Here is a 24,892-nt window from a genome sequence, read left to right on the forward strand (position 1 = left end):
ATCAAGATCATGGTTTTTAAAAACAAAATTTGAATTTTTATTTTACATCCCACAACAACTTACAGACTTAACATCATAATATACGTCATGTCACATTCCAATTCACGCCTGTGTAGTCCCTTTTTCCCCCCAACTCCTACCACCCCTGCCATGGCCTACCTGACATCACATCTTTCACCCTTCTACTGTTAACTCCTCATCTATCACCCGGACGACTGCACCCTCCTGGTCGGGGCTGGGTTCCAACACTCTGGCCTCCACCATGAGATTGGCCAAATCCATAATTAACTGTCTCCAGGTTTCTACTCCTCTCTCCTCCTGGTCTGAGCTCCTGCTTATAGCTTCCTGCAACACCACCGTTTCCGTGTTTGCCCATTTTAGCAGGTCCCTCCACCATACTTGCACCAGAGGTCTTGTCTGCGCTTTCCATCCCATGGCTATTCTGCGTTTCACCAATATATATGCTAAGTCCCTCAGTTTACTCACATGTTTGGCTCTCTTAGGCCTTGCAAAGCGTCCCAGAAGACAGGCCAGGGGGGTACTAACTTGCAATGTAATATCTGCTTTTGTTAATGTTTGGGCCACCTCCACCCAGAATCTACCCATCTCTACGCAGGCCCAGAACATATGAATCAGATCTGCAGTCCCCACACTCCGGGCATTATTGTACCACTGTTTGGCTAAATCTTTCTATTCTATTCGGAGTTAAGTATGCTCTGTGGGTGATATATAGTTGAATCTGTTGGAGCCTCGTATTTCTGGACACTTTCTTGTGGTATACCATATAACTCTTGCACACCGCGTCTGACATAGATTGCTGTGTCGTCTGCCAACTCCTTCCCTACTTTAGATATTAGCAGCTCATGTATTTGCGCGACTTTGTGTCCTCCTTCCGACACATCATAAAAAGTCTGAATTGTGTCATCTACCTGCAGCAGAGCTGCAGCCTTCGACAACTGCGTTTCACATTCATCAGTAGACTGGTGTATGTAAGGTTCTGGCCCATATGCACCCCGGTTTCCTCTATCAACTCTGTAAACTCCTTAGGCACACCTTCCCTCATCAGATCTCCTACCATCGCCACCCCTTTAGGCTCCCAGTATTTCTCACAATCAACCGTAGCTGGTCACTCCCCCCTTTTAATGCTACTAGCGGAATCTGCAGGGAATACGGTGCACTGTTCCCCATCAATTGACAAGCCCTGCGCCACATTACACACCCCAACTTCACCAGCCTGGGCACGCCGGTTGTGCGAAAGTCCAATATCCATAATATTTCCTTTAGAAAAAACTGGGTCTTCAACTTTTGCAGCAGCCTCGACTCATGTGTTTGTTCATCCGACAGCCATTTAGCTACGAATTGCAACTGGCTAGCCACGAAATACACCTCAAAATTGGGTAGTTTAATACCTCCTAGTGCATACGCATTCTGAAGCTTCCAAAGTGCCACTCTGCACCTCGAGATATGCCACAAAAAGCTCCTGCACATACTATGCAGTTTTATTTTGGTATCGCATACGGGACATTCGCAAAAAAGTGAAGTCGTCTCGCGAGTACCTCCATTTTCAGCAGCGCCGCCCGTCCCATCATGGATAATGGTAATCGAGCCCAGAACGAGATAGAATTCTCTATGCCGTCCATAGCTCTCTCAGTGTTCAGTGTGTGTTCTGTATGGGGATCATGATAGATGTCCACCCCTAGGTAATGGAACGTGTCCAATTCCCATTTAATCGGCAGTACTGGTAGTGATTGCACGGGCTTCCCAATATATCCTCCCAATGGAAACAAACTCGACTTTTGTGGATTCATTGTTATACCCGAGAAAACGGCATAGTGCTCCATCAGATCAAGATCATGGTTGCACAAAACCTCTTCAATCTCCCGAGAACCCAAGGGATGATGGTAACAGGGGGGGGGGGAAGGCGTAGTGGAGATGGAAGGTCCAATTCAACAGAAAGCTGTCCCCCAGTGTGCCCTTCACTGGGAATTCTCGCGAGCAAAACTGTCTGCACTTTCTGTTGGACTCTGTGGCATACAGATGTACTGATGGAGTACCCTAGTGAGAGAAGACCTCCTCTAGGACCTCCTGGCACACCTCCCACTTGTGTTAGACCGTGCTCTGCCTGCTGAGAGCATCCGCCAAGCTGTTCTCTGTCCCCGCCAGGTGAACTGCAAAGACTGAGATTTGGTTCTCCAGCAACCAGAACCACAGCTGCATCGCCTCTTTGCAGAGGGGAAGAGAGTGCACGCCACCCTGCTTGTTCAGGTGGTGCATGCCACTGTGTTGTCTGCCAGAATCAGTACATGCTTCCCCTTGAGAAACGGGGCGAAAGCCCTCAAGGCTAACCTGATGGCTTACAACTCCAGTCTGTTGATGTGCTACCTCGCTTGCATCGCTGACCAAAGGCCGCTCACCTGCAATCCTCGCAGTGAATGCCCCAACTCTTCATGGATGCATCTGTGACCACTCAGGCCTGAGGGCACAGACACCAGAAGGGCTCCCCCGCCATGAGATTGCTGCCGACGGTCCACCAGGTGAGGTCGTCATCCACTGAACTGTACTGCCATAGGGGATCCGTGAATGCTCCAAGGTAATGAGACCACCGACTTCTCAGGAGCCACTGAAGGGATCTCATGCACAACCTGGCTTCAGGCACTAGAAAAATACAGGAGGCCACAAGGAATTAAGCTGCTGGTAATGTGGAATGGTTCTGAAACAATTCCACCATCTGTGCTATGCGGTTGGCTCTCTCCTCGGGAGGGAAAGCCTTCTCTACCCGAGTGTTTAGGACTGCTTCGATGAACTGGAACCGCTGGAGTGATGTAACTTGCGACTTCTTCAAATTCAGGGAGAAACCCAGCTTGTGCAGTATGCGAGAACCTGAAGGTGTCTCCCTGACTAGTCCCAGGGGATCTGTCATCCAGGTGGCCAGAACATGACCATCGCTATTGCATCCAGTTCCTAGGGGTGGACCAGTGAGGGAGGATCACCTGGATGGGGTCCTCGAGGAGCGGAAGTATTCTATTTAACTTTTGTAAAGCGCTAGCTCGCAGGCCTCAAAGCGCTGACAGACAACATAGAACAGAGAAGACAATCATCATGGCATATTAAGATGGATTCAAACGCCAATGAGTCCAGGGTTCCAGGGTTCCAGTCAAATCTAAGCACCTCCGCCGTTGAACAAACTGGTTTTGATGGACTTTCTAAATTGGGCAAATGACGGCAGTTGCCTAAGAGCAATTGGGAGGTCATTTCAAGCCATCGGCCTTTAAGCATTAAAGCTAAGGTCCCCGTACGATTTGAATCTGATGCGTGGTTGTTGCAACAGATTTTTGTTGTTAGACCGAAGAGTACGTCTAAAGGGCAATTTCTTATTACGATCTTGTAAGTACCGGGGGGCGGTACAAGCAAGGCACTTGTAGACTAGACAATAGGCCTTAAACCGGATCCTTTGAGCCACAGGGAGACAATGCAACTTCCTCCGTGCTTTAGTCACATGGTCTCTGCGCCCTATCCCACAGACAGCCCCAACTGCCCAGTTTGGTAAAGTTTGCAGTTTCTTTATGTTGGTAGAGGTGGTACCTGTCAGTAGTCCAGTGCAGCAATCCAACCTCGAGTTGATAGTTGCAGTGGCTATTAAGGCTCGGTTTTCTTCTGAAAGATGGGGTCTAATCTGCCATAGCAGATGGATTTTATAGGTGCAGCCAGAACTTATGTACGCAACATGTTTGTTAAAGGTAAGATTACAATCAAAGATTACTCCCAAGGTCTAACTTGACTGGAAATCTTGACAGTAGCCCCTTCACTTTGAAAGGCACTGCAACGGGAGTCAAGGGACTTAAGCTTGGCCACACTCCCCAAAATCAAAATCTCTGTCTTTTTATCATTAATGGCTAGGAAATTGTCAGTCAAGGCCTCAATGACATAAAAACCTTTAGAGACCAGCTCTGCATCTTCTTCGTAGGAACCTGTAAGTTCCAGGACTATGTGTGTGTCATCAGCAAAATGTGCATAGCTGACTCCCATACTGCCCAAGAGATCGAAAATAGCTTGGAGTAAATATTGTAAAGTAATGGGAACATGCTCAAGCCCTTAGGCACTCTACAGTCGATGACGGCCTCCTCTGACTTAAAGTCTCCGTGAGCTACCCTGGCCCACCTAGGTCCCAAGAAGGAACTAAACCAATCAACAGCAATTTTAGAGCATCTGCCCACTTCTGTGAGCCTGTCCGCCAACCTCCCATGATCAACAAGATCATAGGCGGCGGACAAGTCCAGCAACAGCAGCATGGCCACTCTGCCTTGGTCCACTATCCCAGATAGCATAGATTTAATGTCTATGAGCACAGTCTCAGTGCCATGGTTTTTCCGAAAACCAGATTGTCTACTAGACATAATGTCTTTCTCCTCAACAAATACAATGTATTGTGAGCAGGCAATTCTGTTCATGATCTTCAGAAGAAAAGGCATGTTGGCTATCAGGTGGTAATTTAAGGGGTCCTCCGGATCCAGCCCCTCTTTTTTCAAAAAGGGGGTGATCCAGACCTCCTTGATGCCTTTGGGAACAGCTCCTTCCAAGAAAGAGTGGTTTACAATAGAAGTAATAGGAGTTGCTATGCTCGGGAAACATTTTTTAAACATGGTTGCAGCGAATATATGTCCCTTACAGGTAGTAGGCTTTAATTTTTCCACTGTTGACAGTACATCCTCAACTGCAACCTGCCTGAAGGAAAACACCCTGTCCTCATAAGTCTCATTGACACTGGTGATCTGATTTTGTACAGCAGAGGAAGTACCACTCGCATGGTAATTAGTATGGTTAGATGCTATTATAGTCTTTTAATCTTGCCTGACCTTGAGTGTAAAGCAGTCATGGATTTTTTGACACCATGCATCATTTACCTTTAGAGGAAGTTCCTGGACTTTCCCTTTTAGCTCACCTAATATATTAAAGAGCTCTCTGGTGCTGAATCTAGCTCCCGAAATACGCACCTCCAAGGTTTCTTTTTTGGCTACCAAGATAACACTCTTGTAATGTTTGGCTGCCTCTTTGTAGAGGGCCAAGGTGGTTTTGTTGGGAAATTTCTGCCAACTTCTTTCAGCAGCCCGTTTAATGCGTCGAGCTGCTAAAACATCTGAGGAAAACCAGTGACTTGCACTTGTGTGAACATCTTTCCTTCCGTAGCTGGCTTTAAATAGCGCCAGCTTATCATAGGCCTGGTTCAAAATACTGCACAAATGAGATGTGTAGGAGTCTAGCGAGCTGGAGTCATCAATTGCTGAGACTAAAGGCAAACATATGCGAGTAAATGCCTCGTAACTGACCTTGCTGGTACAAACACATGGTAGATTTGGTGCGTACATAAGCTTTCATTACCAAGAGTTCTGGTATAAGGAGTGATAAAGAGATCAGATAGTGGTCCAACCAGCACCAGGTTTTGACCTCTATGGGTGAAATCAACTTGTTTCTAGACAATATCCAGTCTAATATATTACCCCCTTGATGGGTGGCCGTGCTGACACATTGTTTAAAGACCAGATTCACCATGAGATTCAACATCAAGCCTGTCTCCAGATCAGTGGCTTTGTTAGCCCATAGGTTGAAGTCTCCTGCCACTATACATGGAGTTAGGGGTTTGATAAGGGCACCCAAAAATGCCAAGAATAGCTCACGAAAATCTTGCAGGGAAATAGGGGGCGAATAAAGAATGAATAGACTAAGGGTAGTAGTAGGATTAAAGCTAAGTTTAACTGGCAGACCCTCGCACACATTTAATATTGGTCTACTTGAAGTAAACACATTCAAAGAATCTTTATAAATAATGGCAACACAACCTCCCTTCTGTCCCTTCCGATCTGTGTGTAAGGCTCTGTAGCCCACTGGAGTGGCAAGTTGGAGAGAATTTTAATTGGTGTCACATAGCCAAGTCTCAGTGAGGAGCATTATATTCACCTCCTCTGACACGATGTAGTCTGCTATCTCAGGGGCATGCCCTGCTAAAGAACGAGTGTTCAGCAACACTGTTTTCAATGGGATACAAGCCTGGGGATAGCATTCACACTTTCAGAAACCAATGGTAGGATACTGCTAGCCTACTCTAATTCCGTGCTCGCAGGCTCACTCATGCCCATCCCGAACCGGGTAGTTCCCTTGTTGACAAACTTGCACTGGGGGGTTTCCGTGCTGGGCAGTGTGACTGCTGAGGAGTCCTGCGCTTCTGCGTGCAATCTCAATTGCCGGTTATGCTAAATGTGCTTAATCAAATCACTACGGGACATAATTTACTTGCAGACTCGTGGAGTAAGAGGCCTAAAATACATATGAATACACAACCCACCTTAAGTAGAGGTGCAGAATGTTATGCTTCTGGCCTCCCTTCCACCTCCCTTCCACAAACCGGCACTTACCGGCCTGTTCGCGGTAGGCGCGTTTAGAATTTATGCTACAGGAAGTCTGGGAAATGTAGTTTGGAAGACTTCCACCACGCGTGCAGAATGAAGTTTCTGCTTTAAATCGCACGGGCACCAGGGACGTCATTTAGGGTCACCAGGGGTCGCAACTGCGAGCTCTGTAGTCTACCTTGCAACCTCTTGCATTTATTTTGTAATGCAAGCTCCTGGGCTGTGGCCAGCACCATGTGGCTTTTTACTTCTGGAGTGGCTGGCTTTCTTGTTCAGGCCCCTTAAAAAAAGAAGAAAAATAAGAACACAAGTCTAACACTTTCAGCACTGACCCTAAATAAGAAAGAATAGGAATACCAAATAATGTGTCTTTCTGGAATTCTGTACAATAATTGCTAGACCCATTAAAGGTTTATTTCAGGCACACTTCAGTGGGTGAGTCACTGATTTAGTCTGTCCTTAAATGCCTCAACTCAGACTTTCATCCTTCTGAGGTCGATAAACGAGTACCAACACAGGTTGGGTGATATTGGGTGTATATTTTTTCTATATAAAGCGCTTAAGCGCAAGTGCTATATAATAACACATCATTACCATTTGGTCATGGACTTCTGCTGGCATTCACAGTAATGTTGTAATCTTGGCCTATACAATCTGATCTTAACGATACATATGGCGATCCATTCTTGTATGAAATGTTCATCACATTATAGTGATATTGTAACCATATTTTTCGTAGTGTACAATGCTATGTGATGGCTCTTCCTGTTTTGTCAATGGGTCAAAGGTTGTGTTCCATCGCATCCCGCGATATCACTTCAGGGTGGGGTCAAATTACATCACTTCCTGTGATGTCATCAGGTGGGGTCGTGGGATGTCACTTCCGCTCCGCCTGGCATTTTGGTGAAATGACATCCCTGACGAGCACCAGTTATGAAAGATGGATTAGTGCACACAAGCACAGTAAGGCGGCAGCAGCAATAATAATCAGAACAGAAGGAAAAGGGATAAAATCCAAACGATTGAGAAATGTTAAAACGAATCAATAAAAGCAGTTAATGTGCACAGACTCAAATACAGCACATAGACATAGGAAAACTCACAAGAAACAACTATTCCAACACCTTTTCCCCATCCTATCGCGTAGGATACTCAGAAACTCTACCCCCCATCCTTTTTGCGACACAAACACTTTTGCACACCATGAAAGACAACGGACTAACACCAGTGCTGTTTACCTGACATGTCCCAACACAAGGGTCAGACAAAGTCAGGCAATTGACAAGAATCACACACACACCCGACGACCCTTTCCCTTCCCCACAGGAATAAAAGGTGGAACACGAGAGCACAATATGAGCAAGGCAAACCACACGCAAGACGGCTATCACAGTATGGCGGTTCAAGAGGAGGAGTAAGGCGGCGAGAACCAAAGGGCGGCAAGAGAAAAGCAATCTTTCCCTTTCCGACCCAGAACCCGCAAAGCATCCGTGGAAAGAACCATAAGACTGGAAACAATAGCCAGCATTTGTTGCAGCAGATGTCAATGGTACCCAGAGCCCTCCTACACTGATAATCAGGACAGGGAGAGACGCTTGCTACCGTGGTACCGTCCTTGACTTCAGAGACAAGAAACGCCAAGCGGTTCATCACAGCCAGTAAGTCAAGGGGGGAGCCAATAAGAAACCGAACTGTGTTGAACAGAAGTTGCAAATGGCACAATAAGGCTGTTCAGGGGAAAACGGGTTGCAGAAGGGTCTGGCTCCACATGGGTGCTCACTCGAGACACTCTGGTTGATTCCTTGTTTTTGTTGTGATTATCAATAAACGAAGGATCTAAGAGAGCTGCAAGGAAAAGGTCAAAGTGATCATACAGGGGTCTAGCAAAATCCCTGTACAGTCGAAAGTCTTTGATCAACTAAGCATTGGAAAACTAAGGGAAGAATCCTGCATAGTGAGAAAGTAGAAGAAACTACGAGGCTGGCAAACGTGAACCCAAGGGAGGGATGTCCTAATTAACATTGTGTTGACAAAGAGCGAACCCGACAGAGGGATGTCCACAGTGGATTGTCTAAGAGGACATTGAGACTTGTGAAAGTGACAGATGACACTGTTTTGAGAAAAGCCGTAGTGAACCTGATGCAGGGAGGCTAACTTTCAAGAAGGGTCAGAGCCCGGAAGAGGGGTACACAAGGGGTGAAAAGTAATCACCCAACGTACATACAGAAAGGAACCTTTTGTTTGTTATTTTGAACACATCAGGTCCTCAGATGCAAGAGGCTTTTTGTAGAAAAGAGACTTAACCACTGAAGATCCTGATACCTAAGAACAGAACTGTAGTCTCGTGCTCGGAAAGCTCGAGCGTGTGCTGTGTTCTGGAGTTCCGCCTTGTCCAGTCCTCTAAACGTGGGGAAGGGATACCCCCGGATACCACATCCTGACTTATCATTTGTGAACACTATTTTCCATCTTGTGAACCCTATTCTACACTCTTCTTGTATTTAATTGTAAGGAATGGCAATCGTTTTTTTAGTATAGGCCCTTTTATTTGACAAGGTGCCACTAGGCCTGCCTTTTGAGGGTCGCGGCTTGCTCCCATCTTAGATTTGGGTTTTGATCAGGCGTTTTTCTAACTTACCTATACAGTTTAATAAACACCCTTGAACTGTGATCACCTGTGTCTGTCTTTACTGTTACGACCATGAGTTCCTCACAAGTAGCAGAAAGGTGGCCTCTAGATGAGACAAGACCCCTTGGATCAGCCAGTCGTACAAGTACGGAAATGCATGGACCCCAGATCTCCTGAGGTGAGCCGTGACACCACCATGAGCTTGGTGAAGACCCTTGGCGCAGAGGTGAACCCAAAGGGAAGCACCTTGAACTGAGAGTGCTTGTCCCCTCTGAGAAACCTCAGTAACTTTGTGTGCTTTTGATGTATTGGCACATGGAAATAAACATACTCTAGGTCTATAGACACGAGCCAGTCCTGAAGTTTTAGAGCGTGGAGGATTTCTCTGAGGCTCACCATCCTGAATTTTTCCTTCCTCGGGAACGTGTTCAAGGCCCTGAGGTCAACAATAGGACGCATACCTCCTCCCTTCTTCGGCACCAGGAAATAACAGGAATGCCAACCCGATCCTTTCTGCTCTTGAGCCACCTCTTCTACTGCACCCTTCAACAACAGTGCTCTGAGTTCTTCCTGTAGCTCCTGTCCCGGTTCGATTGGCGGAGGTAGGGGTCTGTGTCTGGAGGTTTTAAGAAGGGCAGACAATAACCCCACTGAAGGAGCTGTACAGCCCAGGCATTAGAGGTAATCTCCTGCCACTGGGGCCAATGCTCTACCAACCGTCCACCAACCAGTAATTTGTGGGAGGGAAAATCAAATAGGCTTCGAGAGCAAAGCCGCTCCTGTCGCTGCTTGCCGGCCTCTAGAAGCCCCTCTGCCCCTTCCGGAGCACGAGAAATGCCTCTGGCCCTGCCTGGCCTGTTGGAGATGTGTCTTTCTGCAATAAGGCACATAGCGCTATAGCGTCTGTCTCTAGATGCAAAGCTTGATAGCAGGTTTGGCCGGCTGTGCAGCTAGGCCCAGCGATTTGGAGGCTAATTTTGACTCTTTAATCTTTCCCAAAGAGTCATCCGCCTTCTGGCCGAAAAGGAATTCTCCTTCAAAAGGCATGTCCACAAGCCTATTCAGAACATTTGGAGAGAAGCCAAAGGTTTTAAGATATGCATGTCTCCTCAAGACTACTGCCGATCCCATCAAACAGCCCACACAGTCGGCCACGGCTAAGCCCGTTTGCAGCGACTGCCTGGCCACCTCATTTTCATCTTCCACCAGCTGTAAAAATCCATCCTGCATTGCACCTTTGGGGAGGTACTCAGTCACATGCTCCACAGCTTTCCATAAACCAAAGGAGTATTTTGCAATTCCGCAGGCTACATTGGTGGCTTTCAGCGCCATGCTGACAGATGGAAAAACCTCCTTGGCCATTGCATCCAAACTTGTACCTTCTTTATCTGGGGGCAGATTAGAAGTGGAGGCCGCAGCTCTGGTGGATATTTTGGCTGCCTGTGCCACAAGCCTTTACGGAGAACGGTGAGAAGCCAGAAATGATATGTACCCTCTCGCTGGCCCCGTACTTCCCCGTAAAGGTAGAGCCGACCGGGGGAATGGAACAGGGATGCTGCCACAGGGAGGCTAGGGGTTCAGCAATTGCAGGATTGAGTGGCATGCTGTGTTCTGTCACAGGACCCTTGTCAATTATGTCGGTCACTTCGTAGCTCAGAGTAGGCACTGAGGCTGACTTAAGACCTAGGGTGTCTACCACCCTTTCCACTAGGGCCCTGAATTTAGCGTGAGTATGAGTGTAGGGCTGGGCCTGTTGAAGCTCTAGATCTGGAGAAGTATCTAGGCCGCTGGCCCCATATGGGATTGATGTCCCCTGGATCATCACCCTGGACGGTGCCGGAAATCGACGTCATGGACTTAAAGAATCCAGACCTGGAGAGGGGGGCAAAGAACGCCTCACTGACAGCTCCAACCAGATATCTTTTGGCGCAGACGAAATAGTCACCGGCATCGATTGAGGTTTGAGTACCACTGTGACGTCGCGAACGTCAGCGCCTCGATGACCTCGGGAAGGTCCAGGCATCGAGGGCTTCTAGGCCTTTTTCGGGGTCTTGTCTGAAGGCTTCTTTGACATCGAGGTTTTGGCACGTGGGGGGTCGGGAGTACCGAGCACCGCTTCCGCCACTGAGGCTTGCTCTTCACGGGGTGCACCCACACCTGCAGCAGCCTGCGTTTTAAACATAGCAAGCATCTGGCTCTTGAAATCTTCCCACTCCTCTTGAGTAGTCGGCCCAACCGAGAGCTTACCTTTCTCCGATGACGAGCTGGACTTGTGTCGACGACAGTGGTGGTGCTTCTTATGCGAAGACAAAAAGAAGAGTGGCTCCAGTGTGTCCACATTTGTTCTTCCGTCAATGCTTTTCTTTCTCCTTTTCGGGGCTGGGCCCTTCAGTCTCAGCCTGGGAGAACTAGAAAATTGACTGCAGTGTTGATTTCAGAGACGGTCGATGCTAAGCAAGTTTGGTGGCCCACCCGCGCAAGGACTCTGAATGCATTTTGGAGCACGACGCACATGCCTCTGTGTCGTGATCCTTCCCAAGACACCACAGACAAATGTCGTGGGGGTCGATCATTGGTATTTTTGAATGTCAGTCGGCGCACCTTTTACAGCCCAAACTTTGGGGAGCGAACATCCAGGTCGAAGTTTTTTTTTTAGAAGAATTTAACAAATTTCGTCAAAATAAACAAGACTCGGGTTGTGTTCCTCACAGCAACGTGTTGCCCACGCAGAAAAAAGGAACTGAGGGATAGGGTATAGTGACGCAATATATATACGACGCCTGACGTCACATCCGGCGCAGATTACCGGGCACCGATCAAGACGGATCGACGGCTGAGTCGAGGTTCACTACGCCCCTGTCGAAGTTTTCCGAGCAGCAGAGCTGCATGAGGATATCTATCCGATGAAGAATCTGCGTGAGAAAAGCAATCCATTGAATTAGGTTTATTAGTGACACATACCTGATCTTTCTAGTATTATTCCTCTGAGACTCTCTTCCTCGTCTCAGTGCCAGAGTTGTGTGATTGTAGGTTGGTGTGTATGCCTCCTAGATGCCTCTTCCGAGTACTAGAATGGCATGACAGGCAAAATAAGGGAAGATGGTTTACAATAACCCATAAAGGTTGGGGAAGAATTGGGTGGGTTATTAGGAAAAGGGGGATACCATGTCTTGCTAAAGAGCCCCGCACTCCCAGTCCCCAAGAACCCTCCACCCAGGTGATTGTTCCTCGCTTGTCCACCCCCATGGTCAGGATCCAAAATGGATGGCCTTTCCCTGGTCACCTGTGCAGAAGATCCATGGGGAATAGGAGTGAGAATACCTTTGGGTTTTCCACAAGTGCCAGTCTGCTACCTCGTTTGATAGTCCCAGCAGGTACTCTGCAGTCACTGAAATCTGATGTAGAAGACAGAAGTGCCAAACATCCTTGGCTCACTCCGCCAGTGTCCTGGATCTCTTGCCACCCAGATGATTGATGTATCTGAATGCTGATACATTGTACATTTTGAGCAATATACAGCAGCTAACTCTTTGGCAAAAGAATCAACTGTGAAAGAGCTCACAAGGAGCTTGAGGCAGTTGATATGTAGCTCCAGCTCCTCGGATGACCCTTTTCCCCTCGTGGCGATCAGCCTGCATCTCGCGCGCCAGACCATCCAGCTGGTGTCTGATTCTATAACCAGGTCCAGCGCTGACCCGAATATCGTGCTGCCGTCCCAGGCCTCCATATGGGCTAGCTACTAATGCAGTTCAGTCGTTGCTTCGGCTGTCAACGCCAGGCGTTGAGAGTAAAAAAGGCAGTGCTTCAGATGTCGCCCTTTCAGGCGTTGGAGTTCGCGATAAAGCAGGGGCCCTGGGAATATGGCCTGGATGGACGAGGGGAGTAGGCCCATCACTCTGGCTAGCTCCCTCAAAGAGATCGCCTCCTTGCCCAAAAGAAAGCTAATCTCCCGGGGGCGTAGAGTGTACTTTGGGACCCATAGTTGGCAGTCCTCTGAGTCCACTGCAAAGCTGAGGAACTCCAGCCGCCGGGTGAGAACCAAAGCTGACTCCTCCAAATTTATTAGGAAACCCAGGATGTGGAGATGAGGTATGGGGGTTCACACTTGCTGCCTGGCTAGGGCCTCACACTGACATAATGATAATGTTGTTGAGGTAGACTATCAACTTTATCCCGCTCTCCCGGAGGGAAGCTACCATTGGTCTCATCAGCTTAGTGAAGGCACAAGGTGCCGATGAGAGCCCAAAGGGCAAGCTCATGTACACTGAGTGGCGACCCATCCAGGTGACCTTCATAAACTTTGTGTTTGCCAAGCAAATGGGTACTGCCAGATAAGTGTTTTTGAGGTCAAGGCGGACCAGCCAGTCTTTGGGTAGGAGCATGTCCCTGAGCATGTGTATGCCTTGCATCTTTAAGTGACCGTAAAGGACACATTCGTTCATGGATTTCAGATTTATTAGTGGGTGAACTTTCTCCCGCCTTCCGACTAGGAAGATTGAGCTGAAAAACGCTGTCTGACCTGCGTACCGACGGATTGCACCCTTCTCCAGACTGCGCACTTCCGGGTCTAATGCAGCTCTGTCTATGCCGACATAGCTATGGGTGCTGAGCGCTGGGTTTGCGTGGGTTCTGTGAAAAAGTTGATTTGATAACCCATTTCCGTGTCCCGGTCCAAGCATCTACTGATAAGGAGTCCCACGCCTGCACAAATCGCACTGTCCTGCCTCTTATCCGCACTTGAAGTGCCAGAGCTACGCAGCTGAGACCCACCTGTGGTCTATGATGCTGATTGTCGTGCCGGCCTTCTCCAGCTGCGACCCCTGGCTCTTCCTCTTGAGGGAAAAAAGTATTCACTCTGTCCTGCCAATAGCATGTTGACTTGCGGAACTGGTGGGACCTCAAGTCCAATGACAAGTGGCTGGAGGAGCAGCCCCCGCCTCTTCTGCCCCGAGAAAAAAACCTTAGTCGAGAATACTCTTTTCATAGAGCGCTTTGTCCAGTGCTATAAAGGTGCTGACGAATTTGGCCATTTCTTTTACAAATGTGTTCCCGAACACGAGTCCTTGGGCAGCCAGACCGGCTCAGAGGTAGATATCTCCCCCAGCTTTAGGTTAATCTTCATGAAGATGCCTTTATGTCTTTCTGTGGCTATTGCGCAACTGGCGTTGCCCAGAAGAGACAAAGCCCTCTGGGCCCATCCTGATAGGGTGTGCGGATCTACAGGCCTGCCTGTCTCCATGGCCTCTTCGGACAGATCCAAAATCTTAGCTAACAGCAAAGTGACGTCCAAGACTTTGTCCTGACAGGACCTCCATACCCTATCTATTCCTTTCTTAGATTTTTTTTCTGTTCTTACCCAAAAAGGTGATCATCCTGGCATCTAGCTCCAGGGCGAGGGAAACTTTACCCTCAATGTCTGGCCTCGGGCATTCCACTCTGAGCTTTGTCTGTACTTCTTTATCCAGTGGCTACCGTAGCCTAGCTCCAATATACTCGGCCGCTATCCGGAACAAAGTCCAGTCTGAGTATCTGTGGTGGACTGGGTGCTTCGGAATGAACATCTGCTCAGAGTAGACCTCCATCTCCCTATCAGGCTGCCTCGCACTGAGTATGGGAGCAGCTGGGGCTTCAGATTGGATAATACAAGAGTCTTTGTCAAGATCACCTTCACCCTCCATCATCAGAGACAAAGGATCTTCATCAGTGCCCTGTTGTACATCCTGTGGGCCAGAGGGTCTACTGCCCCTTCTATTCTCCACCAGGCCAGAAGGTCTGCAGGTGGAAGGTCACCTTCCTTTCCAAAAAGGCTTTCTTCAGCCTTAAGAAGGCGTCAGAGAGCTATAGGTGCCAGCTGTGATTGGCTCGGATGGAGGGGGAGTCATAGAGGTGTCCTTCCTCTTGCGAGCCGGATTAATTCCCCTGGGAGGTCGTTCTTCCTCTTGTGGGTGGTCCCCTTGGAGGTACTGGGCCCGCTCCAAATGTTCACCTCCATATCATCTAGGCACAGCTGGAGTGGCACTAGGATATCCGCCACTGCCTTCTTAATAGTGGTCTCATCAGAGTACCCAAGGACTCTCCTGTAACTGGCCGCCAGGGCCAAATCCTGCTCTGGGCAGGCCTCTTCCTCTAACCAATCATGGTCTTCCTGAGGGTCATATTGCGCCATCTTGTCAGCTATTGCACTGCCGACACAAGGTGCTAGAAGGACAATGCTTCTGGTCACAGTCTATGATTACTTATTTATTCATCCTATTCTTTCTTTTTTTTCTTCTCTTTCAGTGCGCCAAGTCATATTATTTGCAATCTTAATTCTTTTTTCCCTTTTTTAATTGATGTGCACTGTGCCCCAGAGTCCTTATTGCGGTGTGATTCTGCTCACTGTGAATATGCAGGAGAAGGACACCTTCATATGTCAGTATTCTTTATCAGAATCAGTGCAGTGCTGCTTCGTTTGCCTGGCGCTCGTAAAGACGCTGTCTTCTTCTCTCTGAAGTGAGAGAGAACACGTCACTGAGTGCGGGTGAAGGGAGAAGGAAAAAAAAAGACCTACAAGAGTGGTTTGCTCCGCCCCCTACTGCAGACGGGCAAGCGGCCTGTTCAGATGAAGCCGGCTCCCTTGCAGCAGCTGGGCGCGATGCCGACCGAGGAGCGGAGTCGTGTTGCTCGCGAGGGGCGATCGTTAAGGAGCCAAGGGGCATGGAAGAAATAAAATGTAATTGGTCTTGATGGTTCTCATGCGGCTGTTTGCTGAAGTGACCAGATGCCACGCAAGTAAGTAAACACCTCAGGAGATCTCTGTATGTCTCGGAGTGGCCTGCAGAGCGGGTACATGAAAGTCCTACGCGGATATACGTGTAAGAAGGTGTTAGGCACGATTGTATGTAGTTCCCTTTGGGTGCACTACAACAACCCTGACTACAGGTAATAGGAAACCCAACCTTTGGTATAAGCTTGTACTACACAGTTTGGTAGCGTGTCAAGCAGCCAGGCTCACCTCAAGAGGAGTCAATATGAGCTATAGGGGAGTTACATAGAGATTCTCAGTGACAAGTATTCAAATAAACTCTTACATACAAGGTTTCTTGAATAAACAATTATTAATTTATCAGTCAGTTAGAGTAAGCCTTCTTCAGAAGGGAGCAATATAACAATAACACTCAAATATACTTCACAAAATACACACTTTTAATATCTATAAATCAGTGAGTACCCTTTTGGGATGGCCCACAGACACAACCTACACCCTCAGGGGACTTCAATAGCTAGGGTTCTGGGGACATTAATATATCACTGTTGCATTTAGAATCATTTAGGAGTAAGAAGGAAAAGGTTATTAGAACACACAAGAGACCACAAATATTCTTAAGCAGGCAAATACGTTCATATCCCCCAACAAGAGTCATTCAGTGGAACAGGCTAAGCCAAAGTCAATGGGCAAAAGTCTATACGAGCTGAAGCACTTCTTTGCAGGTAAGTAGGAAAAGTCTTTGCACTATGTTTTAGTAGTCTTTGAAGAAAAAGAAGAACAATGTAGGGCCACAAGCTGTTAGACTTGTGAGTAGTAGAAGATGCAAGCAACTCTACAACAAGAGGTACGTTCTCACAGACTTTTACAGTACCTTTGTATTGAAGAAAAAGTGCAGCAGATGACTCCTGTTCAGCTCTGCAGATCTCTCTGTTCCTGGGCCTCAGTCCTGGGGACAAGAGGAAGGACTTCTGGGGACTCCTGCACTGCAATGGGACGGTCACCGCTCGCAACTGGCAATCTTCAAACAAGTGGCTGTTCGGTGTTTCAGCTCTTCGCATCTACCGCAAATAGCAACACCGCGGGTTCCTGGCTGTCAAGATGGGCTTTCCTTGCTTCTGAGGTCCCGCACTCTGTTGAGGGGGCTCAGGCTCGGTCAGTCCTGCTTCCTGGGAGTCCAGAGGATCTTCTTGGAGCTCTTGGCCAGCTTAAAAGCAACACACACATCTGGTGTTCCTCTCCCTGGCATTTCGGTTTCAGGCAGCAACTCTGTGGAAAGTCAACCAGCTCTGAGAGAATGTCCAGGTGGCTTACTTTGAAGTTGATTGGTCCCATCAACTCGGAGAAGTCGTCCTTGCAGGGGCTTCTCTGTCGATACAAATTTGGAGTTTCAGCACAGCAGCAGGGCTTCACCAGGCAAACCAACGGTCCAGGAGTTGCAGCAGGCGTCCTCTTCAAGTTCTCCTTCGGTTCCTTCGTCCAGTGGTCGACTCTGCCTTCCAAGCCAAAAGTCTCGCCTTTTATTCAGTCCTCTCCCATTCATTCCAGCCTAGCTGTCAGTCACCCAGCAGGGTGGCTGTCCTTGCCGGACAGTCAGCCGGCCAATCACTACAGTGTGCATTTGGGTCTCCAGGAGACTAAGCACAGGGAGTTTCGGGCACCTCCCTCACTTCCTGTCCACCCCAGACACCCTGGAACCAGAGGTGGACTTCACTCGTGAATCCCGCCAAAGGCAAAGTGAACAAAGAGACCAAACCTGGTTTGGCACGCAGAGTAAATCTCAAGAAGGACCTTTTCACTAAGAAATGGCGAAAAAAGAAGACCTGGCCATTTAGACAAAAATGGCACCCTTGGGTGTTTTACTGCAGCTGTGAACGCAGCCCGTGGTAAATGCACACCACAGTAGTTAAAGGTAAACCACTGCCAACAGCCATTCAGTGAGGAAAGGGTAACATTAAAAATGTTACATGAGAAGCTAGACAAAGGGGATGCTAGGTAACCCCTCCAGCACCCTACTGTAAGATAGTGTGTGCTGGGTCTAGAACGTCACAAATGTAAGTAAACAGTAGTTTGACCCAGAGAAGGTATTTAAACCCTGGGAAATCTGAAAGACTTCCCAGTGCCACTGCACTGAAGGTGCTGTGTGACACAATGTAAAGATGCCGCCTATGGAGTCTATCAGGCTCCATAACCAAAAGAAACACAAAGTTCAGAAATCACATTAAAATACATGAGAGTGTGGGAAAAAAGGGTCTCACTTTCTCCAGGTAAAAGAATCATGTCCTCAAAATCCAGCAAAGTTGCTGGGGGTCTCTAACGTGAAGGGAATTAGCAAATTGTTGAGAATTCTCCCTAATAGAAGGACAGCTTGTAAAGCCCATACACTAGCATCCAGTAGGTCAAGCCACACGCTACCACAATGGATAAGTAGAGTAAAGGTACTTATCTTGCTGGAGAGCAGCAAAGGAAGTCAAAGCAGAAAGAGGGCTGCAGGCTTTTATTGGGCTTGTTTGATGGACGCCGACTGCCACAGTCTCCTGGGAACTGGAGTCCAGCAATTTCTCTCATTTAAGGTTCTTTCATTGCTTAGAGTTTTTCCTGGACCAGGAGGATTTCAGCTTTTAAGCAAGTTTATGTTTTCTTAGCGAAAATCTTGCTGCTGAGTTGTTTGTGTTGAAAGTGTATTAATAAAGAGAAGCATAATGCTCACCTCCGGTCTTGCCATGTCCTCACTCATCTGCTCCCCTCCCTCTACCTCTCTCATACCCTCAATGGCCGTCACTTCTCCCCTTCTCCTTTCTTCCCTCTCTCCTATCGCACCTGACGATATTTCCAGACAAGTCCGGTCTATGAAAGGCTCATCCAAACAGGTGTCTCCACTGCCCCGCCAGAACCATTAAGGACAACATTGACTCTCTCGCTGCAGCCTTGGCCGGTCTCTGCAACCACTCCTTTGCCACTGGAGCTTTCCCCTCCCCTCTCCTCTCAAGCACTTCCTTGTGCACTCCCTGCTCAAAAAGCCTTCTGCCGACCCCTCCATCCCCGCAAACTATTGCCGGATTTCCATCACTCCTTTCATGGGAAAACATGTGGAGGAATTGGTCATCTCCCAACTAACTCTCCACACTGAATCTGTTGGTTGTCTCCATGACCATCAGTCTGGCTTCAGAGCAGCCAGAGGCACACAACTGCTCTGCTGAACATCCATGAAGATTTGCTCTCTAACCTGGACTCTAACTCTAACTCTGTGCTCATCGTCCTCGACCTTTCTTCTGCTTTTGAAAGGGTGAATCACAACATGCTGATCAACCGTCTTCGAGATATCCTGTGCATCATGGATCAGGCTCTGGCTCTGGCGTGGCTATTCTCTTTCCTCTTGGATCCGGTATTCTCAGGTTAAACTTGGGTCCTTCCTCTCTTCCATCACACTCTCAACATGTGGTGTTCCCCAGGGATCTATGCTCTCGCCCTGGTTTTTCAATGTCTATCTGGCCCCCTTGGCCTGCCTGATCACTACCCTTTTCCTCTAACTTTCAGGGTTGTGCAGATGACACGTAGCTCTCTTTCAGGCTACGCTCTGCCTCCTCCTCGCTCATCCCTGACCGTCTCTCCGCTATTCAGGCATGGTGCGCTTTTAACGATCTCTCCCTTAACGGCAGTAAGATGGAGATCCTTCTCATTGGGACCCCTGCTCTTGCTTTTCCCCTTTCACTCTGGCTGGTCTCCCTTGGCCCTGCGCCCTCACCCTCGTGTGAGACAAAAAACCTTGGCTGGTCATCTTAGACTTCACTTTCTCCTTCTCTCCAAACATCACGGACATCTCCAAAAAGTCCCATTTCCAAATGCACCTCCTCAAACGTATTCTACCTTTTCTCACCTCGCCCCAGAAGCTCACTGTCTCCAGAGCCCTGGTTCCCTCTAGGCTGGTCTATTCTCAATCTACATAACTCTACCCTCCGCAAATCATCCAAAGACAGGACCGCAAGACTTACCCGAATCTTGGGAGGATAGCTCAGGGGCAACATGCTCACCTTGGAAACAAGACAACGCAGAGCAACACAGGTTCGATCCCCATGTATGTGCTTAGAAACCTCTGGGTATTAAGAGCATTATAAATAACCAATTACAATCCTTAGCCTCAAGCTCAGGGACTGCATCTCTCCGGCTCTGAAATCCCTCCACTGGCTCCCAGTGGCTGCAAGGATCCAGTTCAAGACACTCTGCTTCGCCCACAAGGCTTTCTGTGGACAGGGCCCGTACTATCTCGCTCTCTACCCAAGTACCTTCCTTCCAGAGCCCTTCGCTCGTCTACTTCCAATTCTCTTCGGGTGAGTTGATTCTCCAAACAGAGACTGGGTGGTAGATCTCTTTCCTCTGCAGGTGCCTCCCTGCCACTCTCCGCCTTGAGCCAGACCTCCTTAAGTTCCGGGAGCTCCTCAAGAGCTTCCTTTCCTCCTGTTCCTTCTCTGTGCCGCTCCCCTCCTAACCTTTCCCCATTCCTTTTCTCTCTGCCTTTCCTCTGCTATTCTTCCCTTCCTCCTGCTCAGTTATATTGACTGGCTGTCTGAGGCTCCTCTGAGTCCTATAGGACACCTGCCCCCTGCCCCTCATCCAGTCCCTAGCACTTGCATTTGGGCCCTCCTGCACTGCCACCTGGCCTTTCTTGCACTTCCGGGGCTTGTTCACCCTGGAGGCCCTGCCTTTCTTGCACTTACACCAGGGCACTGTTGCACTGTGTGCACTTCACCCCCTTCCTCTCCTCTGCACTTCGTTTCTGCACACTTGCACGATCTAAATGATACTAAGCCTAATAAGATTGTTTGTCTTGTTCCCTCCTACCTGCCTGGTTGCGCCTTGAAACACTTGTGTATAGACGCATTATAAAAAAACCTATAAATAAATCAATTGGGTTTAACTGAGTCTTTGGCTCGTAGGAGGTGCATAACACCGTCAGGATTTTTCTAGGACTATAGTCGGCAAAGAATCCCTGACAGTCTGCCATTTATAGTGCCTGAGTCGTATTTCCTTCTCAGCTCTGGATTGGTCAAGGAGGATGCATTAGACCGAAAGGACTTGAGGATTACCTGCCAGCACCCCCACCACTGGTGCCTTAGTTTGTCTGGACAGAGGTTGAAGTCCACCCTTGGCCAATCCCTACATCAGCTACCTAAGGAAACAACTCAGTCCCCTGACACCAAAGAGAGAGGCTGAAAGGCAAGGCCAAAGCAATATACCAGAGGGCTGGCAGAGCTAGGAGAAAGAACGTATGCAGAGCTGGCTGGTGAGATGAACAGAACGAGCTGGCAAGAGCTCCTGGCGCCTACGGAGAGCAGGAGGTAGGGGGCTGGAGGAGATCCAGGATCTTGGGAAATGGAGGCTGCAGGGAAAACCCAGGGAAAACCCAGGGGGCTGGTGAAAAACAGACCCTGGCAGTGGAAAACTATGAGGCATACCAGGCTTGGATGTGAAAGACCCAGCAAGCAAGGAGATAGTGGGAGAAAGTCCAAGAAAGCAGAGGGTATGGGGGCAGTGTGGCGGTTAAGGACCCAGACAGCTGGGGAGAGAAAGACCCAGAGGGCTAGGGAGGAGCAGAAGGCACAGAGATCTTAGTGGTAGCGACCCAGAGAGTTGGGGGTGGGAGGGTGGGACAAAATACAGAGGGCTGTGAGAGAAATACCAAGAAGGTTGGGGGCGGGGGACACCACTTCTAAACTACATTTAAAATATAAATAGGGTGCTGCATTAAAGGGGTGCAAAGAGGCAAGGGTAAGACTGAAGAATTTGGACATTCCGACATCACATTCCCCCTCCAACATAAAGGAACTGTTGAAGTCAAGTGGGGGAAAAACACCACCATTATTATTTGACTAGAGTGACATTTCTGGAGAGGTTAAAAGAATATCCATAGCATAACTGCAAATAAGGATACCATTGCATGTGTACTATAAGAAAGGAGACTGAATACTCTTGGTATTCCTGTTATGGTTATCACTAACTTACAATCACATTTTCAACTAAAATCTGAATGCGTCATGTATGCAAATTGACAGGACATACACTTGACACGTTAACACTCATTTACCCACCTATAGCAATTACACATATACTTGCCTTTTGTCCTGGATGTAGCCTTCTACTTTGTGCAATTCCTTTCCAAAGAGGCCACATGGCTTGAAGTTCAAAATGCACTTCTCTCCAGTTCTGTGAAAAGACTTATAATGAATATCTTTTGCTCGCATCAAAGCTAGAAATTACTGCAGCAGGGAAAGCTCACTCACTTGTGATTGGTTATTTCGACATTGCCATATTGCTCAATCCATAGTTTACCCACTATAATATTATGCACACAGCATGTGGGATTGGACCATGTGTAAGCTTCATTGTGCCTGCAAAATAATGCAAAGAAAGAAATTAAAAACCTATGGCTATTAAACCAAAAACTCTGCCTTTATGGAAAAGGAAAAGAAAGAATAAAAGATCTCATCTGATTTTAGACCTTGAGACGGTTTTATAGATCCTCCAGCACAAGGAAGACTAGTAGAAACCCAAATTATTCACCCTGAGATGTGTTCCTCAACACTAAGCAACACTGGTGCTCAATAGAGAATATTTTACATAGTCAATGACTGCATAAGCAAAATGGGACCTCAATGTTGCAAAAATGACAGTTGCTTGAAACCATGCTGCACTGTTTGAGCAAATGAAATAGCAAGAAGTCTCAAACACCTTTGTGCTTGAGCTGCGAGGTGTGTAGAGGCTCAAGTGGTAGCTTCTTTTGCATTTGCTGGGCTTGAGGACTAATTTAATGTGTGTGTCCCAATGCAGACCAAGTTGCAGACCTTACCTTGAAACAACTGGTATTTTGAGCCATAGCTGAAGGTACACTATTGAGGGAAGGAGCAGGCTAATATTAACTGCACGATCTGTAGAGAAGGTTGCAGCAAGGCTTTGGCTGCCAGACATTGAGGCAAGGATTATGTGCGAGTATTTTGCATCAGCCAAGTGAATTGGTTGCCAGCCCCATGGGCATCACTGAACTTGCATCAAACAATTTTGGCTGTGACCCAGGCTTCAAAGCAGTGGCACACACTTCAGTGTACACTAACTGAGGTTGGCATAAACATAACACCACACAAGTGTTGGCTGACCACATCTGGCTGGCTGGTGGTGTCCTGGCCCATGCAGAGCTCATCAGCCTCTACCACTACACAAAAGTAATTTTGAGTGACCAAACATGTGTCTACCTAAAGGTTGTATAGCTTTGGCCTATTAGGAAGAGCAATGAAGGAGAAATTACTCATCGTAATGTTCTTCCTATGGATTCTTCTCCTGCATATTCCTCATCAGACAGATATCCTTATCCAACTCTGCTGCTAGGAAGTAAGTTCGACAGGGTGAGTAGTGGACCTCGACTCGGCTGTCGATAGTCGATCCTTCTTGCTTGGTGCTCGATTGTCGGCTCTGCATGCGACGTCGGGCGTTGAATATATACTGCATCACTACGCCCCGGATGGCAGTTCCTCCCCAAAACCCCACCAGCCCGCCGAGCTCGGCTGGTGCAGAGGAAAAATTAGCGAGAGAAGAAGGCCAAATAGCCAATGGAGGGTGAGTAAAAAGGACTGCCACAGAGATATGTAGAATTTGCAGGAAAAAAACTATTAAGAAAAATTATTATTATTACTATAGAACATACGGCTTGCTAGACAGAAAGCAACCAACACTAGGACCATCACTAAGTCTCCCCTCTCCTGAGAAAAGGCATACACCCACTGCTAATGCTTTCTGAACGGGGAGAGGTGATGTGGAATCAGCGGGAGAAGAATCCATAGAAAGAACTACAATGATTAATTTATCCTTCAATGGATTACTTTTCTCCCACAGATTCCCCATCAGATAGACTCCCAAACCAGTGGAACAATGGAGCCGGGCAGAAAGCTCACAGTATAAGATTTGGTAGTACTGCCCTACCATTGCGAGTGTCAGCCCCACAAGCGACATCTAGCCATTAGTGCCTCGTGAAAGTGTGGAGTGATGACCAGGTTGCTGCCCAGCAGATGCCCCTTATTGGAACCGCCCTTTGCAGGCCGGTAGATGCAGAGACCCCTCTGGTGGAGTGAGCTCCGATGGCAGGAGGCAAATCCTTGACTGCGGATTGGTAGCATTTAGCAGTACATAAAATGATCCATCGTGAGAGAGTCTGCTTGGTGACAGCCAGACCTTTTCTGGACAAGGAGTAGGTTACAAACAACTGGTCTGATTTTCTATATTTTGCCAACCTTGCCACATAGAAACTTAAGGCCCTTTTTTGGTCCAACCAGTGTAAGCGCTCCTCCACCTTGGAGGGGTGCGGAGGTGGGTAAAACACAGGCAGGTCTATCGACTGAGAAAGATGGAACTCTGACACCACCTTTGGGAGGAATCCCGGTCTCACCTTAAGCTAAACCTTTTCGTAAAAAAAACATAAAAATGGGCATTTAGAGCAAAGGGCGTGGAGCTCGCTGACCCGCCTGGCGGAAGTAATGGCAACCAAAAAGGCTGTTTTCAGCGTAAGCAGTCACAAAGAACAAGAATGCAAGGGCTCAAAGGCAGCTGCAATAAGGAAGGTGAGAACCAGGTTCAAATCCTAATCCGGGACAACAAAAGGGACAGGCGGAAATGTATTCACAAGGCCCTTCAGGACATGGCCATGACTGGGATCGTGAATAACGAACCTTGATCCACAGACCTCTTGAGCACAGACAAAGTCGCCAAGTATCCTTTGACTGTGGTGACCTGAAGGCCTGCAGAGGCCAGTGACAGAAGGAACTCCATCACTGTGGTGGTGGGACAAGTAGATGGGGTTAATCTTGCGTTCCCTGCACCACGCCTCAAATCTTCTCCACCTGCACGCAGAGATCTTCTAGACTGTCTGCGTGCAGGCAGCAACACCTCGAGCACCTCCTCAGAGAAGTCCCAGTCAACATATCTCATCCTCTCAAAAGCCACGCTTGTAGGTTGAGGGATTACAGGTTCGGGTGGAGCACACAACCTTCTGGCTGGGTTAGGAGATGCGGGCAGCGAGGCAACTGGAGAGGTGGGCAAATGGTCAAATCTAAAAGGTCAGAGTGCAATTTCCTC

General features: G+C 48.1%; 1 protein-coding gene across 9 annotated transcripts in view; it reads right to left on the minus strand.

Moving 5' to 3' along the window:
• The window catches only part of OSBPL1A (oxysterol binding protein like 1A), a 2,815,351-nt gene that overhangs the window by 487,490 nt on the left and 2,302,969 nt on the right, over window positions 1–24,892 (minus strand). For all 9 annotated transcript variants that reach the window (XM_069620918.1, XM_069620915.1, XM_069620919.1 and 6 more), the window contains 2 exons: window positions 22,054–22,161; window positions 21,887–21,976 (listed from right to left, as the gene is read on the minus strand). In XM_069620918.1, coding sequence (XP_069477019.1) covers window positions 21,887–21,976; window positions 22,054–22,161 — 198 coding nt within the window. The remainder of the gene's footprint in view (window positions 1–21,886; window positions 21,977–22,053; window positions 22,162–24,892) is intronic.

Source organism: Ambystoma mexicanum, chromosome 5q (genome assembly GCF_040938575.1).
Source record: "Ambystoma mexicanum isolate Mex_15411 chromosome 5q, UKY_AmexF1_1, whole genome shotgun sequence".
NCBI classification, from domain to species: Eukaryota; Metazoa; Chordata; class Amphibia; order Caudata; family Ambystomatidae; genus Ambystoma; species Ambystoma mexicanum.